Source organism: Mastigoproctus giganteus, chromosome 8 (assembly GCF_048544385.1).
Source record: "Mastigoproctus giganteus isolate SK-2022 chromosome 8, ASM4854438v1, whole genome shotgun sequence".
Taxonomy (NCBI): Eukaryota; Metazoa; Arthropoda; class Arachnida; order Uropygi; family Thelyphonidae; genus Mastigoproctus; species Mastigoproctus giganteus.
Genome location: NC_143582.1, coordinates 115,965,449 through 115,987,680, shown reverse-complemented (window position 1 = coordinate 115,987,680; position 22,232 = coordinate 115,965,449). Strand labels below are relative to the sequence as shown.

The following is a 22,232-nucleotide window of genomic DNA, read 5'->3' as shown; positions in this document are numbered from 1 at the left end:
CAGATAATTTCCTGTTCAAACCCTGGCACGTCCTTCCCTTTCCCCATTGCGTGGGCTTGTACTGATGAACTGATATTGCATGTGCTCTCACTACATATGCTGGCTGTTCGGTGACATCACTTGATGCATCCAGTCTTGGAAATAGGAGTGGTCTAATGTTTTGGATCATGAGTGTATATATTTTTTAATGGTAATTACGATTAACCTGACAGTAGTATCACTCTCTTTGTAACATGAGTGATGTCAGTCTCCCAGCAGACCCCAGATTTTAACTTTAATATTTTTAAAAAGTATTTAGTTTTTTGAATTATGTTTTTTTTAAGGTTCTAATTCTTCACATTTTACAAGTAGATTGCAGTGTTTACTAATTTCATTTCTAATGAAAGTTTTAATGAAATAAAATGCTTATTAATTGTACTTAAATTTTCAGACAAATCTCAGCAATGTGATATAGAAACATAAAACGTTTAATGTATGCCAAGCTTAAGTTTGTAGAATCATTAATTTTGTAAATTTTGGCATTACTCAAGCACAACTGATTAAGCCAATACAGTATATACCGCTTATTGTGATCATGGATAATGTTATCACTTTTATGAATTCCCAATCAGACAGATATGAATAGAATGTAAATATCAATAATTAGAAAAAAAAAATAATAATAACATTTATTTTAATCAGTGCTTTGGTTTGTGTTATTGCTTTTTGTCTTATTGCAGTTCATGCATGTGCACTGGAAGTGATTAAGTAACATCCCAATTTTTCTTGAACCCTGACACGTATGTTTTGTTCGTGTTGTTGTTTCATATAGTTTGTCATTATTCCATGAAAGAAAGTAATGTATCTGACTACTGTAATATAGTCAGAACTACCATTCTGACTATATTACAGTAGAGCAGTAACCCTTTCTAATTCTTGATTTTAATATTTTATTTGTTTTTTATGGCTTGTACGGATTTCCAGAAACATTAAGCCATCAGTAAAAATTAAACATTTAATTTTTATTGATGACTTTTTTGAAGAAACAGTGGAGAGTCAAATTAAAGTATTTTGTATTGCTTTTAATACAGTGCAACTTTAATACGATGTGCCTCTTCATAATATATTATTATTATTATTATTATTAGCTATATGGTGCAAGGAAGCCTGAGGCTTATTCTGCACCAGCCAAAAAAAAAAAAAAAAAATTCCCGAGCTTTCTTGCATCACATGCCACTACTACTACCCAGTTTCTCCCCTCAGCTAGAAATGCAATAAGAGTATAACAGTGGAACACTAATTACAAATAATTATGTCTGGAGGGAAATATGGCTATCGTTCATCAAGTGTGTTACTTTACTTACAAAGTACATTTTTATAAACGACAGCATGCAACATCCATTCTTCTGCTTGAAGTTACATTTAGGATAGAAAAAAGCTGCTAAGGGTTACACTAGACAAAAATAGATTGGACCCCACTTTATAATTGGTTCACTTTATGATCAAATTACTTTACCTTAGATTCTGCATAACAAAATTTTAATTCTATTAAACGGCAATTCTAATAAGCGAAAAATAGGAGGAATATTATCCACAGGCTATAAAAGTAAAGATATAAAGCACAAATTTACACTTTATTACCTTACCAATTAACAGGTAAATCAACAAGAGAACACACAATTTACAGTCACAATACACATGTGTGTATATGTAAGAAATTACCAGGTGACTGTAACACAATATAATTTAGTTTGGCTTTTTTTTTTTTTTTTTTAACAATTAACAAAATTAAATCATATATTAAAATTGGAAGAATATTTTCCACAGGTTAGCAAAATAAAGACAAATTTGCACTTATGTACATAGTTTAATTAATACTGTAATATAATACATACATACTAACTAATTGATATTTCTGTTCACTGATTTTTTTTTTATTGCAAAATTTGAAACAGTTAAAAAAAGATAAGCAATTAATAACGAAGAACAAACATGCACAAATTGCACAAGTGTAACAAGTTTGCGAAACTTAAAAATAGAGAAGAGAAGATTCTGAAAATTTATTTTTTTTATATAATTGAAGATTTCAGTGAAAGGAGAAACACATTTTGCCATACTAACTCAGAATAATCACCTGAGAGGACATAAATTCAAATTAAGAAAAGACAGATGTAGGATAGACGTGAGGAAATTTGCCTTTAGCCAGCGGGTGGTTGGTTGGTGGAATAGACTTCCATCCCTTGTCGTGGAAGTTGATAGCCTAAATAAGTTTAAGGCTCAGCTGGACAGGTATTTCGAACGAACAGAGGGGTGAAGTGGAAGTGGTTTTTATTTATTTATTTATTTATTTATTTATTATTTTTTTTTGGCAGATGCTGCATAAGCTTGCTTTCTTGCATCAAATGCCTCTACTAATGCTAATGCTAAAAACCTTCAGAATTACAGCTATCAGTATTATTGCAAATGCAATAAGATCAAGTTTACTATGAGTTTATAACACTAACAAAAAAGCATGTCTGACATTTTTAACTTTTTACACTCAGTTTATATAGAAAGATTTAAGTTTCTATTTTTTATATTAATTATTTACCTTTATACTGTAATATATCATATTTGCCTTCTTGACACGGTAGCCTGTTTATTGGCTACAAAAAAAAATAAAAAATAAATAATTGATCTGCTTTAATTTTGATTTGGTGTATTATGGCTTTAGCTCCCAATGGACCATTAAACATCAAACCAACCAACCAACTAACAAAAAAGCCCAATAAACTGGAAACTGCAAATTGTTTTTGTTTTGAGGTTGTGACCTCCAGAATTATGATTTAGAAAAATGTCATAAAGGCATTCAAAACTAATTCTTATAACTGAACATATGATAACAATGAAAGTGTAGTGCATTTTAATGATTTGAATTGATTTTTTGAAATTTCATTCTATAAAGCGCTAAGCATTGATTCTACCTAACCAGTGATCATGTTAACCGGTACCTACTTATTTCACTTTATGATGGACTTATGATCGTCTGACAGAACCACGTGGTCCTTTCTCTCAGCCAATAGCAGCATTTGTAAACTTGTCCATGCATTTTGTTTTTGCATCCTTTGATTGAAGTGGTTTTTTGTATTGTGCTTATCTGACATAAATTTATATAAAACTATCACAAGTTCCACTTTAAAAATGACCTTTTAGAGAGATAAATAGCTTAGTTAGTTAAAATTTCAACTTCCAAGGTCCTGGAATGAATTACCAAAAACAATATGTTATTGGGTTCACATTATGGTATTTTCATGGTATAATGGTGTCTCTGGAACAGATTAATATCGTAAAGCAGGGGTCCATTGTATACATGAACTTGCACGATTTATGGAGAAACCACGTGACTTCAATTTGGTAGTATGGTAGGCCAGATGGTTTTGTTTCGATTTAGTTTTCTCAAAACATGGTAAATGCTAGGGCATCAGAAATAAATACATGGCAAAATTAGTAAATCAGTAAGGCTGAAGTAATGGGCACCAAAAGAAAAAATATACAGTTGGAAAAAAGTTAAGATATCGAGTTAAAAGTGGCAAAACAAAATGCAGTGTATTTTGTGTGTGTGGAATTCTAGAGGTGAACTTTGGTGGTTGGATGAAAGAGGAAGAAAAGTTGCATTTATTTGCAGATTCTGTAGAACATGAAGTATGCCTCTAGAGAAAGAAAACTAGGCTGTCTGAAAACAGTGATGTGGTGGAACAATGCTGATATAAGTTGTTTATAAAGAAATGTAGTAAAGGAGTACTGATAAATGGCATAATTTAACTAATACACATAACACAAACTTGGTAGCATGGTAGTATTATTGCTGCGTAACTGCTGAATTAGAGTAGGATTGTTATTGTATTTAACTTTTCATCTAGAATTAGAGGTGTAGTTATTATTTGTGATTCTCTGATTACGTTGGCGAATTTGTTGCTTATTGTTTATAATTGTTTAAGAAACCACATTCTATTTCTGCCACCATTTTTTTGTATTGATAAGAACATTTGAATTTTAATTATATAAAATTAATAACATAGACTTCATAGCATAACTGGTGCATAGTGTTATTACTGCATTAGATATACAACAGACTCTCGATTTACTGGGACCGTATTAACTGTGAGCAGATTAATCAGGACACTTCAAGACTCCAAATAATAATAAAAAAAAAAAAAAAAAATCACCCAGAAATCATAAAATTCAAGTAATAAATAGAATAGGTATAAACAGATATTTTGCAAGTTGTAAATAAGCGACAAGAAGCCGTTATAAGTTGTAATTGGGAGAGTAGTGTACCTATTATCTTGCAACCCACACTGTTTTCGCATCCATCGCTCAAAAAAAAAAAAAAAAAAAGAGAGACCAAATGTTCAGTTTATTTTAGTGCGTTGTGTTAATTGTCGTGTTCCGTCACACTGCCAAAGGACAAATTTTTGTTATGTATGTCAGGTTTGTTGGAATTTTTTTTTTTTTTTTGTTTTAGAAATTGCAAAAATCATAGGCAAACACAAGAGTTGTGCTTTCAATTAAACAAAAACTTGAAATTATTCAAAAGTTTGAAAACGGTGCATTAGTTGAATCTCTAATGAACCATTATAATGTTGGTGGCCAAACCATACACGACATCGTATAAAATAAAGGAAAGCTATTAGATTTAAAATCAACATAGTAAAAAATAAACAGAAGCATCATATTGGACATGCAAATAGTGCGTGGTAAGTTTTTTTGTTTTTTAACTATTGCCATACTTTTTACGTAAGGTTGCTGAACATTTTTCGTTACAGTAAGTCCCTGACTTACGTAGCTTCGGACTTGCATTATGTTATATTTTTTTTTTATATGACTGAAGATTTCAGTGAAGGGGACACACATTTCACTATAATAACGTAAGGCGCCTCCATAGCCAGGTGGGCAGGCGCACACGCTTCTTGATTAGACCGGGGTTCGAGCCCGTGACCACCAAATACGGAGGATGCAGAAAGGTCAGGGAATGACCACCGCATATTCCCAGAGCAATATGGCCTTAGTTGCTAATGCTCCTAAAAAAAAAAAAAAAAAAAAAAAATAATAATAACGTAAAAACCAACCGAATTCCAGCTATTGATATTATGGCAAATGCAATAAGATCGAGTTTACTACCCATTTATAATTAATTGCACTAACAGAAAAGCCCAATAAACCGGAAAGTGCAAATTGTTTTATGGCAGTGACCTCCAGATATGTGTTTTAGTAAAATGTGAGCTCGCTTGGAGTGATAATAGTGAGTTTTCGCTTTAACCCTCTAAAGTCGAAGTTCTTTACAGAAAATTTAATTTTGACCGTTATCATGGTGCCAACTAAGAGAATAAGTGACAGCGGTACTCTATCAAGAAAAGGAAAGTGATCGAGTTGGATCAGAAAATTAAAATAATAAAGATGTGTGAAAATGGCCAAACATTAACAAGTATCGCACGGAATTCAGATTTGTCAGTGGCAACGGTGAACACAATAAAGAAGAAAGACAGAATACGAGAAGCGGTGAAGCGATCGGCATCAATGAAGGTCAACTATAATGACCAAGGCCATGAAATACATATTAGTTTTTACAGTACAATAACATGTTTTTTCTTCCTTTTATGTGCTACTCAGTCTTCTTCACCGCTGTCCTCAGATAAAGTTTTTAAATGAACTAATTAAATTAAAAATATATAACTATCTTTCTTCATTCTTCTGAGAATATTATGTGGTTTTTGTAATTTTGGCATATCAACGATATAGTAGCAATATTTTATTAGAATAAAACTAATACTAAAACTCGTAAAACTCGACTTATGTAAGAAGTCCTGGAACGTATCTCTTACATATGTCGGGAAATCAATTATCCGGGAATTTTTTTACCATCTATCCAGGAAAATTGAGAGTCTGCTGTATTTGTTTAGTGTAGTATTTGATTCTTTGGGGGTGGGGGGGCTTTCTAGGACTGCTGGGAGTCGTCATGAAAAAGTAAATATGTGGGCTGTGTTAGGATAACTAAGAGTAAGAACAGGTGCATATATACTTGCATGTATATCAATGCTAGGAGCATAGGAGGATAAATAAATTTGAGAATTTGAAGTGCTGGTCATGCAGACATTGTTAGATATCAGAGATGTGGTTGGTGTTTACTCAGATATAAAGGATGCAGAATTTGAATACGGGGAGTACAGTGTATACAGAAAGGGTATTGTGTATATTGTCAAGTGGCACAGGGATTCCCACCCTACAAATGACATAATATACATTGTGATGCTACATTTCTGTAAATGCCAGAGAAAAGTGTAAGTTTTAGTGTTAATTTGTGAAATGTAGCGTTGGGTTATGTTTGTCTGTTGTTCCTCCAGAAGTTAGCTATGGGGACCCCATGTAACTGTTCACCTGCGTGACGAGGCAGCTGGGTGTAGTACAGGTGGAAAGTTCTCTGACAGGGCGAATACCGGACTGTGTGTATGATAATTAGGGAGGGCCAAATAATAAAAAAAAAACAACAACGCTGGTAGAGGAATACATGAAAAGGGGTGGCAGTGAAAGGGGAATGAACAGATGTAGGAACACAAGGTGAACAATAGGAAGTTAAAGGGATGAAGGGGTACACTTGCGGAAGGAGCAAGTGTATCCTTCATGGGGGGAGAACTGACAAGAATAGTAAACATTTTCTGATTGTAGGCTTCACCAGACAAAAAAAGTTGGGAGAGGGAGTGTTTGGGATGAAGTCATAGGGCTGGAGTGTTCTACATGGGAGAGAAGATTGCACTGTTTATTTTTCCTTTGTTTTCTCCCCCCCCCCCACACACACACCACACTGTCCAGACCAGCTGAAGGAAATGTCAGCATTCCTACATCATGCTGCAGATAAGAAAAGGCACCGTTGTTAGCAAGGTGGGGGTGTTCCCAACAGGTTGCTCCACTGCAATCTTGAATGGGTGGCCTGCCAGGACAACACAAATTCCTTGTGCACTCGCATTATCTGCACACTTGCCAGTACTGACATACCACACACTTTATTATTTATTTATTATTTTTTTTATTTTTATTTTTTAAATGTGTTTAGAGACACTGTAAATGTTAAACAAAATACAGTGATCAGCAATCACTCACTCATTTTCCTTCTTTCATTCAAATTCATGTATTATGACAGGACTGGGAAAGAAAAAAATGAGAGTAGGAGTGTGTTATAGGCCTAATCAATCTGATAAGTGTAATGCATAATTGTATAGAGAAATAGAATGGGCCAGTAAATCAGAATGTTTTGAACATGCTACAGCAGCCAGATCTGTTTTTCCTCCAGCAGTTAGCAATTATCAGGCATGATTATTCATGCATTAAGAATCTGCAGATAAACGAACCACTAGGTAATGGTGATCACAATGTATTGATTTGAGATTTACTTAAAGATGTACGTACCATCAGGGGTAAAGGGAAGGGTTTTTGCTTTTGTAAAGGTGACTACAGTGGTCTCAGACAGTTTTTAAATTCTATACAGTGGGACCAAATGATGATATTACCAACAGCAAATTCTAAATGGGAAGCTTCTAGTCTTTTCATACCAAGTAAGGAAAACTGTTCTACCTGGATGTCAGATGAACTAATGAGACTTTTGGCAGAGAAGAAAAGTGCATGGGATGCATATAAATTTTCAGGAGAGACTGACGTTGATGTAAACTAGTCAATAATCAAGTCACAGAGGAGGTTAGGCAAGTTAAGGCAGATTATGAGGAATCTTTGACGAGGGATACAAAGAAAAACAGCCAACATTATTTATGTAAACACTGGAAGGAAGGGGATGAATTAAATTGGTCCACTGGATATCGGTTGTTTGACTGTTGATGCTGCTGCTGCAGCTCAGGTTGCTGACAAACTGAGTATTTTGCCTTTACATTCACACATGAGGAATTCTGTAGGGAAAGGGATGCCAGAAGTTTATCAAACTCTAACAGAGAACTAAATAATTTTGTAATAACTGAGTGGAAAGTGGAGGAGAAGAAATTGCAGAAGTTAAACATAAGAAAGGCACCTGGGATGGATGGGATCTATCCAGTTATATTAAAGAAGGCAGTGAAGGAAGTAAGCAAACCCTTAGCCATAATTATGAGAGTATCCTTGGATTCATGGGCAGATGAAGTCCCCTGCAGCCTGGAGATGTGCGAATGTGTTCCCAGTTCACAAAGCGGGATTAAAGGTTGACATCAGTAATTATAGACTTAGTTTTACTTCTATTCTGGGAAAATAATGGAATTACTGGTAAAAGAAGTAATGCAGTATCATCTAAACAAGGCTGCAGTTATACTTCAGACACAGAATGGGTTTTTAAAGAGGAAATCTTGTCTGACAATGTGATTGGATACTGTGATAAACTGATTGCAGAAAATAATTTTGATATTGTATACTTGGATTTCAGGAAAGCTTCTTATATTGTTTGTACATAAAAGACTGGTGTACAAATTGGAGCAGTGTGGCATTAAGGGAAAGTTGCTGCTAGGGATAAAGACATGGTTGAGTTGGAGGATGGAAAGAGAGAGAGAGAGAGGCAATAAATGGACACTGCTCTTTGTAGACTAATGTTATTAGAGGAGCCCCCACTTTGGTGGGTTTTGTGTTGGACCTATTGTTGTTTTCTATATTATTTGATAATATTCATGAAGCCTGGTGAACTCAGGCTTAATGTCCAAATTTGCAGATGATACAAAGGATGGCAGGGTGGATAATGACAGGAGTGATGGTATGCTATTGCAACAGGATCTAGAAAAGTGTGGCAGATGGGCTGAGAAATGGCAATTAAGTTTAACATTGACATATGCGAAATACTGCTTATGGGTAGCAGTAACTCCAGAATAATGTACCAACTTTGTGGTACTATACTCAGACTAGTGGAAAATGAAAAACACCTGGGGGGGGGGGGCATTGTTCAGTCGGATATGAAGTTCTCTGAGCAATCCAGACAGGCTGCCAGGACAGCACTTAGGTTTTGTCAGTGACATACAGGAATTTTTCTAGCAGGGATAAGGAAGTGATTATTCCATTGTATATGGTCATGCTGCATATAGGTCTGGAGACCTCATTTTAGGGAGGATGTAGAGCTGGAACAAGTATAGAGAAGGGCAGTGATATTTGTGAAGGGAACAAAGCAGGTGATTTATGTAGAAAAGATTCAGTTCTGAATTGCAGAACCTGCAGACTGGGCAACAGCAAGATGATCTGATTGAGGTGTTTAAGGCTTTGAATGGATTGAGCAAGCTCACTGCTGATGGAATTCTTTTTCAGACTACACATGAGGTGTCACAAATTCAAATTTAGGTAGGAAGGTTTCAGAATAGATGTGCAGAAGTTTGTGTTTAGCCAGCAGGTGGTTGAGTGCAGGAACAAACTGCTATCTGTTGTGAAAGTTGATAGCTTAAATAAATTCAAGGAAGAACTAAAACTATTGGATGAAATTAATTGGCGAAATGGAAAGTTTCATTTCTTTTATTTTACTGATGCTATATAAATTTGGTTTCTTGCATCTTTTGCCACTACCAATGCTATTTCTAATTTTGAACACATAGACACTTAAATTTTATATGCTACTTGGGGATGATTGCAGGATCAAATTTCCAACTGTTGTTGTGAGAAGTTGATGGCTTAAAAATTCAGAGAAGAACTAGACAAACTAATAGAGGAAATGAATCAGTGAAATGGCAATTTTCGTTTTTTTTTTTTTTTTTTTTCCCTGATGTATATGCTTTGTTGGCTTTGGAGATTTAAATCTCATTGTGGGATATCCGATTAGTCTTTTAGGTGAAACTGTATTTGGTGACATTACAACCACAGAAGCATTTCCTGAATTTCTGTGTAATATGTTTCACTGAATTTCTGTGTAATATGTGATGAAACAGCATTTTACTATAGACTTCTCCCCAACAAGTCACTGGATATTAAAAAGGCACCTAACAAATGGGCACGAAAACTAACAAAGAGAGAATTTGTGTGCTACTGTGAACAAACAAGATAGGAAATACTACAAGTGAAAGCTATTGTGCATCAGCAAAAGTTGTGTTCCCTGGTGTTTTAAGCACACTAACATGAAATATCTACCTGTGATTTATAAAAATAGCTCCAACGCTTGTATGATGAGTGAAATTTTTGCTTCATGGTTTGAAAGTGAGTGTTTACTATGAGTTTGATGCCACTTGTTTTCCAAAAAACTTAAAGAAAAGGCTCTGTTTCTGTTAGATCACTGCCCAGCTCATCCTTCAACTGATGTCCCGAAATCAAAAGATGGTAAAATCAGAGTTGCATTTCTGCCAAGGAATACAGCTGCACTAATTCATCCCATGGATCTGGGATTATTTAAGCCTTCAAATCCTACTATCACGGTGACTTACTTGGTGGTGTTGTGAGCTCAGAATTCAAATTCTAGAATTTCTGAAAACATTAATAGCTAAAGACGTTGCATACAATGTTAGAATAGTGTGGGAGAAAGTAAGCTCAGCAGCAACTGAAATCTACTGGACAAAATGCATTGGAAAAGGACAAGATCACTAATAATAACCTTGAATTAGCAGCATTTTGAGAATGCTGCTAAACAAGAGGCAAAGGCTGCTTGTAGCATACTTGGTGACAGTCTTGCAGCAAATGACCTGACTATTTAAATTGAGGTGGATATAGAAGTTCCAATTGTACATTAACTGAATGAGGAAGAAGTCTCAGCCTCTGTGAACATGGGAAGAAAATCGAAAAACAGAAGGTTAGTGACATAGGGAGTGGCTCAGCAAATAACATACGACTCGTGTAAGGAAAAAAAAATAGCATAAATTAACAGAGTGCTTGAAAACATTAATGCAGTGATGGGGGTGGCTAGAATGTCACAGTGACATTCTAGCCACCCCATCACTGAAGTGTTCACTGTCTAGTGAGACAGTGAACACTTCATTCATTACAACTGACCACTATTAAGAATTATGTACTGAAAAAAGTGCCATCAGTTCTGGCAAACTAAATTACATGAATTTCAGAATGGATCTGTAAACTGTAAGTCCATAACAGCATTGTATATTAATGAAAAGGGAATGATATCACCTTTAATAATTTGTATTTTAGTCTTTATACCCATAAAACTTTAGTAAACGAAATATTTATTTACTAAGTAAATATATTTATGTAAAAAAAAAAAAAAAACAGGAAAAAATGGTAAAACTTTTTGCCAGCTATAATGCAGTTCGCCTGTAATGCGGGTAATAAAGTGGTCACCTGAGACCCGTGTATGTTGAAGTTGCACTGAATTTCCTTTCTACCCTTCCACCTTTTTATATACACATTTACATTCTGCATCAATAAACCATGCTGATATGCTGCATTTTTTTGTTTCTTCAGTTATTGTTATCGCTTTAGCTGAGTCCTGAAGTAATCACAATAAGCGGCGTCTACTGTATTTACAAAAGAGACAAAGAAAGATAAGCTTGAAATTAATGTACTTTAATAAATAAATATATATTAAAATGAACACAATAAAAAATAGCATTAGCATTAGTAGTGGCATATGATGCAAGAAAGCAAGCTTATATAGCAACAACAATAAAAAAAAAAAAAAAACCCCTTCCCATTTCACCCATACATCCACTCCAAAAGTTTGTCCAGTTTTTCTTTGAATTTATTTAAAGCTATCAACTTACACAACAACAGATTGAAGTTTGTTCCAGCAATCAACCACCTGCTGGCTACATACAATTTCTGCACATCTGTTGTACAACTGTCTTTCCTCAATTTGAATTTATGTCTCCTCAGGTACGTAATCTGAACAAGTGGAAGAATCCCATCAGCATTGAGCATTCTCAAACCATTCAAGGCCTTATACACCTCAATCAGATTACCTCGTAGGTGCCTAGTTTCCAGATGCTTCAATTTTCATAATTTAAGCCTTTCTTGGTAACAGCAACCATTTGTTCCATCACTAATCTTGTTGCTCTTCTCTGTCCTCATTCTGGCAGCTCTACATCCTTCCTAAAATGAGGCCTCCAGACCTGTATGCAGTATTCAATACTGTATGCAGTATTCAAGGTGTGGCTTAACCATTGCCTTATACAAGGGGATAATCACCTCCTTATTGCTGCTATCAAAATTCTTGTATATCATTGACAAGACCCCATGAGTTGCTCTGGAATCAGATTAAGATATTTGATAATCTAGTATTAATAATAATACTAATCTAGATTTTCCTGATGAATATATTCCTTTAGATTCTAATAATGCTATTTATTGATTGATGACTGTTGCATTAGTCATCACTTAGATATTGTGATGATTTAGTCTGCCTGTTCATCATGTCATAGTTTTTTGCTATAAACTGATATGCTTAATTTGTAAACCTATGTAAAGTACATATTTATTGTACTCCATGTATACACGTTGATTACTATGGATAGCCTGAGTGCAATTCAGTTAATAATTGTGCATTTAAAATGAAGTGTCCTATAAGGAGTAGGGCCTAAAGGTTGGTATTCCTTGTAGAAATTTTGAGTAAAATAAAATGATCATTATAGGAACTTTACCTCCATTTCTATTTTTCAGTCATATTTCAGTATGTCTAGTTTTCCTTTCCTTTCCAGAAAGAAAAACTGGACATATTACTGTAGTTTGAAATTCTGACCAGACAGAAAATAAATCACCTGGATATATAGTAACCCCAGATATTGTATTGGGTTGATGAGAGTCAACTGCTACATAGTTTTACCTGGTGATGGAGGGATGGGGTGGCCATTCCTGACAGCTCTGTGGATGCCTCACTTTGACCACTGCTTATGTTGGTTTGCACCTGGGTGGTTAGCCTCCAGTAAATTCGATGCAGCATTTTTTGACTTTGCACATGGGCACATACCCAGGATTACTGATAGTCTCGCCATCATGTGGAGATACAAAGCAAAGGATTTGGTTGTTGTTGAACAATTGGACTTTGCGAAATTTGGTTATCAGCTTCATCAGTGTTTGGATTCCCAAATTACAATCTTTGCTGTTTTTTCTGGAAGAATGTCTGCAACTAGTCTTGGGGACCATAAACTGTCCACATGAATTTGCAGAGCTTTTTCACAGGATAACTGTCTATATTAGTGGCATATGATGCAAGAAAGTAAACTCATATAGCATCATCAAAAAAAAAAAAAAAAAAAGACTTCCCACATCCTCCCCAATAAATTGTCTAGTTTGTCTTTGAATTTATTCAAACTACCCACTTCCACAACAACAACAGTTGGAAGTTTGTTCCACCAATAAACCACCCACTGGCTGAAATCAAACTTCCACTCATCAATCTTTTAACCATTCTTCCTAAGTTTGAATTTATGGCCTCTCATGTGTGTAATCTGAGCAAGAGGAAGAATGCCAAAAGCATTGAGCTTGCTCAATCTATTCAAAGCCTTAAACACCTGAGTCAGATCATCTGCAAGGTGGATTGAGGAACTAAATAAAACTTTAATTCAGTAAAAAATCTCAACCTGTATTGTGTTATTGTAAAAACTGCTTTCCTTTGTGACCATTAATTCTATAATCTGTTTTTAATTTTTACCATACTTTTGGAAAGGAGTATATTTTATTAATATGACTGATATATCAAATGGTCTTCTTCACTTCCAGTCTTTCTGACAAAAAATAAAAAATAGTTTGAAATAAACAATAGTGATGCATTTATAGGCACCTCAGTTCTTGAGCTTAACCACACTCTTGCGTTATATAATTTAATCCTTAAGTATATTGTGTGCTACACTGCCTAAGGGTTAAATTAAGGTTCAATAATGTTAATTCTCATACAAATCATTATATAACTCTATATAATTTATTGCCATATGAATAAGATTTTCCAAAAAGGTTTAAACTATTCCGTTGTTACAGATCGAATCATTTTCATTGAGGTTAGAATTTTTTTGAAGTAAATTTTACCAGGTCAACTTTAATTCTTGTTTGTATAAAGATTCCTTTTATTAATAATAATAATAAAAAGTCCATTTCAACAGCTATCCCCAGGTTATTATGGTTACAGAGCCTTCTGTTGGTCGAGGTACTACACCAGGAGAAATAAGAAAACTTCGAAAAAAAGAGCCACGTTTACCAAAGAAGAAATATCTTAAAGCTGGCTTATATTCATCATATTTTAAACAGGATAGGTGAGTATTATTGTAAAACAATTATAAATTATTTTTTCTTAAGTTGTTCACATCTCTTACTAACTACAACGTTATAGGTTGATTCACAACGTTTCAGGGTGTCAGCCATGCTTTCAGGATCAATTCAGTATCTGAAAACAATTTAAAAAAAAGAGTAATATAAATAGGAACAGCATGGGTTTATTAAAGGGAGGCCTTGTCTGATCAGTTTGATTGGATACTATGATGTGGTCACAAAGGAACTGAATGCCAAAAATAATTTTGATATCATATACTTGGATTTCAGGAAAGCTTTCGATACTGTTGCACATGGAAGACTGCTATACAAATTGGAGAGGTATGGTATTAAGGGTAAGTTGTTACATTGGATAAAGGGATGGTTGAGTGGGAGATGATAGAGAGTGGTAATCAGTGGACACTACTCTTCATGGACAAATGTTATTAGTGGAGTTCCCCAGGGCCCATTGTTGTTTTGTGTAGTCATCAGTGATATTGATTTCGATACTGTTGCACATGGAAGACTGCTATACAAATTGGAGAGGTATCGTATTAAGGGTAAGTTGTTACATTGGATAAAGGGATGGTTGAGTGGGAGATGATAGAGAGTGGTAATCAGTGGACACTACTCTTCATGGACAAATGTTATTAGTGGAGTTCCCCAGGGCCCATTGTTGTTTTGTGTAGTCATCAGTGATATTGATGAAGATATATCACGATTAATGTCCAAGTTTGCAGATGATACAAAGGTTGATAGGGTTGTTAACAACAGTAAAGACAGTATGCTATTCCAATTGGATCTAGACAAGTTGGGCAAATGGGCTGAGAAGTGGCAATTGAAGTTTAACCTTGACACATGCAACGTACTGCATATGGTTAGCAATACCCTAAAAGAAACATACCAACTGTGTGGTACTACACTCAGGAAGTGGAAAGTGAAAAAGACCTGGGGTAATTGTGTAGTCAAATATGAAGTTTGCTGAGCAGTGCAGATGTGTTGCCAGGGCAGGTCATGGAGTCTTGTCTATGATATATAGGAATTTTGCTGGAAGGGACAGGGAGGTGATTATCCCGTTGTACGAGGCAGTGGTCAGGCCATGCCTAGAGTACTGTGTACGGGTCTGGAGGCCTCATTTTAGGAAGGATGTAGAGTTGCTAGAGCGAGTACAAAGAAGGGCAACAAGATTGGTGAGGGGAACAAAGGGGTGCTCTTACCAAGAAAGGCATAAGTTCTGCAAATTGCATCACCTGGAGAGTAGGCACCTGATTGAGGTGTATAAGGCCTTCAATGGGTTGAGCAAGCTGAATACTGATGGGATTCTTACTCTTGCTCAGATTAAGAGCCTGAGGGGGCATAGATTCAAATTGAGGAAAGACAGTTGTAGAATAGATGTGCGGAAATTTTCCTTTAGCCAACGGGTGATTGATTGGTGGAACAGACTTCCATCTTTTGTTGTGGAAGTTGATAGCCTGAATAAATTTAAGGCTGAGCTGGACAGGCATTTGGAACAAATGGAGGGGGTGAAATGGGAAGTTTTTTTTTTTTTTTTTGGCTGATGCTGCATAAGCTTTCTTTCTTGCATCTTATGCTTCTACTAATGCTAAACATTTCACTAGGATGTATCTGCTTATTCTTACATGTTATTTTAGTTCTATTATTTTTTACCATTGAAAACTCCATAGCCATTTCTTAAAATTTAAGTGGCCATTTCAGTCATTAGCTCTGTAACCGTTCAGGATTGCATACATGTTTATATATATATATATATATCAAGATCAATTCAGGACTTGGGTATATATATACCCAAGTCCTGAATTTATCTTGATAGCATGGCCCACATGATGTGAAACACCCTGTACAGTAGAACAGTTTTGTGTCATGTGAATTATGTTTTTGTACTTGTATTTCTTATTTATGCGGTGTGCAAAGGAAGGTACAGATAATTAGAATAATGTGAATACTACAACATTGAAAGGGTCGATCTTTGCATGTTTTGATCTTCCTGCAGTCACAGCAGTATTAAATATCTGTTTTGAAAGTGTTCTATTAGACAAAAGTCATTTCTTTAGATTAAAAAACTGTCACTAACCACAGCATAAATAGCTCACACTGATCACAGCACATAAAGTATGCCATGGTCAGCATGAGCTCAGTTAATCATGGCTTTCAATTAGTGATTCATCAGAAAGGCCTTAAGTGTCGAGTATAAGCATATTAAGAATAAATATTGTCACAAACAGTGAAATGGTTAAATAATAAATATATCAAAGAAAATATACAGAACCTTTTAAAATTAAAATATAATATACAGGTAAAGCAAAAAAAAGGGTAAAAACAATAAGAACAAATAGAGAGACTAAACGTGATAAAAACAGAAATAAATATTCATGAAGGTAGCTTTTGAGGCATTGTGCCTCTTATCAACATAGATAAAAAGCGCATCAAACATACCAATATATCTGCATCAGTGTAACGTGCATGTATGCACCATCATTGAGTGTGTGCAAATAGTGGATGAAAATGTGAAAGGGGAGGGGGAAGAAAGGAGGAAAAGAAGAAAATAGCAACTGTCAGACTCTGGAAGTATGGTAGGGTAACGAACATTTGCCATATTGTTAACTTGCAATTTCTTGTCATGCTGCAGGATAACTGCTTCCATAATAGGGTGTATGTAGGTTCCCCGAATAGCAAATAAAATTAAAGATATTTAGACTGCCTCTGGAATAGTGTGTTCAGGTATGTAGAGTGCATTTAAAGAAACACAGTGAATTTCTTCTTAATGGTTCCAACTCATCTGGTGTGAATAGCAAAGGGTCATCCACATAAGGAGTGATTACACTTGACAGGGATAAATTAATTGAGTGAAATTTTCACATTGAAAGCGGACTCAAATAGGGTGAATAAATGTGAAAGTATTGTGGAAGACCAATAGACTAATCGGCAACTCAGGAAGTTTATATTTCATTGAAATGCTGTCGACCATTGGAATTAAAGGTAGAGTAATAGGTGTATTTTTTTTTGTTTTTGGCCGATCTAGCAAAATCTTAGTTTCCTTACATTTTTGTCCTTTACAAATACAGTAAACCCCCACGAATAGCGCGGGTTTACTGTATTTGTTGTATTTGTTATGTGGTTACGTTCCTGAGAAATGCCGCGAATACCAAAAACACGAATACTGAGTTATGGCTCCCACAGTAATAAAGGGGTTCCGTTCCAAAGTATGAAATATATAAAAAAAAACTAGTCTAAATTTGTGTCTATGTATGTATTATATGTACCTTCATAATATGACCATGTACATATACAGTACGTAGTGAAATGCAAGCATAAGGCATCAAAATGAAAATAAGAAACATTTTAATATTAAATGTAATATTTATTAGAAATTTCAAACAAATCTTTCAAACCAGCGCCTTTGCTAGCAAAAAAACTTATCCCGCCAGTGCTATCACCAGTTTCGCTAAAGTGTTGATAAAGGAGTTTTGCCTTTTCACAAATGATGAGTGAACTTAACGGAATTTTATTTTGAGTTCAGTCTTCTATCCACAGATTTAAAGCTTTTTCCATTTTTTCTAATTTAACATCACGATTTACAGAGCAGATTTTTGAAGCAATTAGCGCGTTTTCACGGACACTACGGCGGATTTTTTCTTCTGATTCTTGATTGATCATACCGTTGACTCATTGATTTTATAATGTTTTGCCACTGAGGAGACACTTTCACCATTAGAAATTTTATCTAATAACTCAATTTTATTCGCTAATGTCATCACCTTTGATCTTTTCACATTTCCCTTGTTATTCATAGCCATATTTTTGTACGGGTTAGAAAAAACTTGTCCACAATAAAGTCACTTTCTTCCATTAATACACTCGTAAAAGTCTGTTTTACACTGCAAAACGGTAGATTTATCACTTTTGTAAGCATATCAATTTATAAATTGATAAATTTATTCAATTTATAAATTTATAAGCATATAAATTAAAAGCAAACGACGAAACCTTCCATGACAAGCGCATAACACATACTGAACAAGGATTAGTGAGAAACATCCACGCTCGCGATTTTGTCACCTCCCCCCCCCACCCACAAAATGCTGTTTTGACCGGAAAAGGTAATTTTAGCCACGCCCATGTTTTTTTTATGGTGGAAAATGTTCACGGCGCTTTAAAATTCAAATTTTTTTAGGTTTCATTTTATATTAAATCAGCGACCGCGAATAGCAGGGGTTTACTGTATTTAGTAATAAATATTTAGTAATACTACATTTAATAATTTAGTAATGTTTTAGTAATACTACAAATATTTAGTATTACTAAATATTTGTAGTATTACTAAAAAAATTACTAAATTACTAGGGGATTGTCATTTACAAATTGATGCAGACTCACTGCTGAAGTTTCTAAGGCTTTGGGAGTTAATTCCCAAATGATACCAGCTTTGGTGCTTATAGAGTGGTTAGATTTTTAGGGTAACATAGATTCTTGGCGTTTGCCTGCTTTCTGTAAACTGGTGTTGAATCTTGGAGTTGTTCATGCTTACAAGCTTATCTAAAAAAAGAATGCTGTGTTCCAGTTTCAGGTTGAAGGCAATGTTTGGGTCAGCATGCTTGTATGAGAGTGAAATTCACAGAAGTCTTTCTGCCATGGTTCTAGATATGAGTTACATTGTAAGGATACTGAACTTGCAGTTTTGGTGTGTATAGAAAGTGTTAGAAAGTGTGAGTGCAATTTGAGATTTACTGCATACCCCTTGATTTGGCTGTGGAAGCTTTCTCCATGCTGTCATTTAAAAGTAAAGATTTCCTTGATATTGCAATTAGGCTTATCCAATTTAAGAATCAGAATTCCTCAAATCATGGATTAACAAGTTATGTGATGTATACATTGCATTTCATTTCAGGCGCTTTTGTGTTTTTCTTAAATTAATTTAATTTTACTGTTTTCTGTGATTAATAGATAAATTTACACACACACACACACACAATCAAACGTGGTTACAACGAGCAGCAAGGGACCGACAGAATTTCCTCGTTATAACCATTACTCACTATATCAGTGATGAGTTAAATCTACCTCCTATTTTTTTAAATTCTGATTAACTTTATGAATAATACACTTAATATTGAATGCAATTTATTTGTCTGTAATTTTAAAACCATACACTTAATACTAAACATAATTTATTTCTCTGTAATTATTAATTACAGAGAAATAAAAAAAAAAATTCTGTAATAAACACGATTTGAATTAGTGTTTTTATTTATGAACCTTAAAAAGATGTTTGTTTTAATGATTTCACTTTGATATTTCTCAAGTTTCCCCTTAAAATACTCAGTGCATTAAAAGTCTCATTATTTGCCTCAGTTCCTTCAAAAAAATTGATTGTGTCCAATTGCACCTTGAGCTTGGGAGATTGTCAGCACTGATTTTAGTTCACTTTCACTTGCCATCATATCATCATCATCACATTCATCGTCTTCTTTATCGTCTTTGTTGAGCACAGCATCTACAATGTCACTCTCCATAGGAAGACCACTAATTAACAAGTTGTCATCAGTGTTATCTGCATTAAAACCTACAATGTTGTTATGTAGCAACCATTCAGATAGTGGTAAGTTGTTTCCGTCATCTTCATCTACGATTGAAATTTCATTTGAATTTAATTTCGATTTCTTGAAGCAATTCGATATGGTTGTCGAAGTAATGTTGTTCCACACACATTGAATAAATTTATAGCATCCAGTATTGATATAGACTTGTTAAGTTTCTATTATTTTTGACTGATCAGATGTAGAACTAGAAATCTTAAAAAATCCTTTCAAACTCTTGATTACAGCTATGTCCATTGGTTGTAAAATTAATGTTGCATTGGGAGGCAGAAACACTAGTTTAATGTTGGACAAATTTTGTATATGGGGACGTGCAGGACAGTTATCAACTAACAAAAAATATTTTTCTTTTTTTTTTTTAGCTCTTTATTCCAATCATTTACGTATTACCGAAAAATATCCAAAGTAATCCAAGCTTTCTTGTTCGCAGTGTAATCCACAGGAAGTTTCCTTCTGTTTTTGAAACACCGAGATTTTAATGATTTTCTGGTAACAAACAGTTTTTTTTAATCAGTCCCTGTCATATTTGTGCATATGAGCACCGTCAAGCGAGTTTTTGATTTTTTTCACCAACACAATTTTTCTCCTTTGAATTTAAATGTATCGTCAGGTGTCAAATTATAAAAAAGTCCTGTTTCATTGTCTTTGTAGATGTCTTCGTCATTGAAATCTTTCCTGAATTCTGCCCAAACACGGTCAATCCATTCATTTGCCATTATTGTATTTGCAGATCGAGATTCTCCACTAATTTTTGCATAAACAATATTATATTGGTTTTAAAATCGATCCAGCCAACCGTTGTTACATACAAAATTGTAATGTCCAACTTGTTTAGCAAATATTTCTGCTTGAGCCTTCAAGATCGGACTGCCAATTGACAATCCAGCAGTTCTTTGTGCAGTGAACCATTGAAGCAATGCTTCATAGACGTTTGTAACCTCACACTTTCTAATTTATTTTTTTTCCCCGATTATGTTCTTTTCCATTGCCGATATGTAAACATGTTTATTTTTCCACAATGTATATACTGTTTAAGAGCACAAATAAAACTTTTTAGCCACTTCAACATTTTTTGCCCCATGTTCTAACTCATGAATAATTTTGACTTTTTTTGCAAATTGAGAGAGACTTTCTTTTGTTAGTAGACATGTTTCCAAAGGAAGGGTTCATTTCTAGCTGATTTTGCTTTAAAATGACCGCAAAGTGATCTGCATACAAAGTTCTTAGAAGTCCCGTTTCCAAAATTCTTAGAGGTTCCAAAATGCATACAAAGTTCTTAGAAATCCTATGTCCAAAATTCTAAGAAGCCTGTTGTTTAGCCCCCATCCCTGAAAGGACAAGGTCGTAAACTGGCTCCTAATCCAATGCGGGTGGTCATAAAAGCTATGTCGCTCTTTTCATTTTTGTCTACTCCAAGAATTGGGTTTTTTCGACTACACAAGCAATTAAGAATGTTTGCATGTTTAACAAAATTTGTACAGTATATCCATGTAGTATTACATGGATATACTGTATGCTTGTTATTGTAAATTAAAATCATTTTGGCTTTTTGCTTGTTACAGCTGTGATCTCGTTATTTCCGTGCTCATTATAACCAAGTTCGACTGTATGTATAAAAGATTGCTTCAAAAGAATGGGTGCTTTAAAAAAATAAGCACTCAAGTATGTGCAGTACTCAGACTTACAATTTTTAATTTCTTTTTTGTGTAACTTCCATATTTCCCATTAATCCTTCAGTCAATACAACATTTGGCTGCAGTACATAGTACATAGATAACCAAATATATATATGGAGGGATAAATAATTGTTAGATTGCTATTTGGTGTTTCAATTTGTCCACTGGGATTTCATTACATATGGATGGAAAGATGATGCTTTACAGTTGATGTTATCACATTTGCTAATATGCCTAAAATTTTTTTTGAAATCACATATATATATATATTGTAAACATTAGTCAGTTTCTATTGTTAGCAGTTAATTTTTGTATAAGTTTATCTTCTTCATGCTCCTTTAAAGAGGAAAACAAAAAAAAAAAAAAAAATATCCACTACCTGTTTCTTCACAACCTTCAAGTTGCTTCTCAAAATAGAATAAAGATTCATTGACATAAGATAAAAAGAAAAACAAACAGGAATAGGCAGAATACCAAGTAACAGGATTAAGAGACAATTATGATTCACACATTCCTGACAGTTGTGCCCTCCCTTTCTCAGCCTATCAGAACAGAACATTTCCAAATTAAATAGAGTTTTCCTCTACTTGGATTTATCTTTAATGCATATAGGTCCAAAACTTTGTTAGTTGTTGAGTATAATTCCGTGTAAGGCATTCGAATATGCAAAACACCTGAAATAAAAATATTAACTGCATATATTCTGAAATTTTCTTTTTATATTCATCAGTACAGTGTAAAGTGTTGCTTTCCAAAGGGACTCCGGGTTCCCACGTGGTGTCACAGAGTATACATATAGTAT

At 34.5% G+C, this 22,232-nt stretch overlaps 1 protein-coding gene across 7 annotated transcripts in view; it reads left to right on the top strand.

Annotated features, from left to right (window-relative positions):
- ash1 (histone-lysine N-methyltransferase ash1) overlaps positions 1 to 22,232 on the top strand; it is a 1,128,611-nt gene that overhangs the window by 170,411 nt on the left and 935,968 nt on the right. For all 7 annotated transcript variants that reach the window (XM_090378882.1, XM_090378880.1, XM_090378881.1 and 4 more), the window contains exon 5: positions 13,995 to 14,144. In XM_090378882.1, the coding sequence (XP_090235008.1) occupies positions 13,995 to 14,144 (150 nt within the window). The remainder of the gene's footprint in view (positions 1 to 13,994; positions 14,145 to 22,232) is intronic.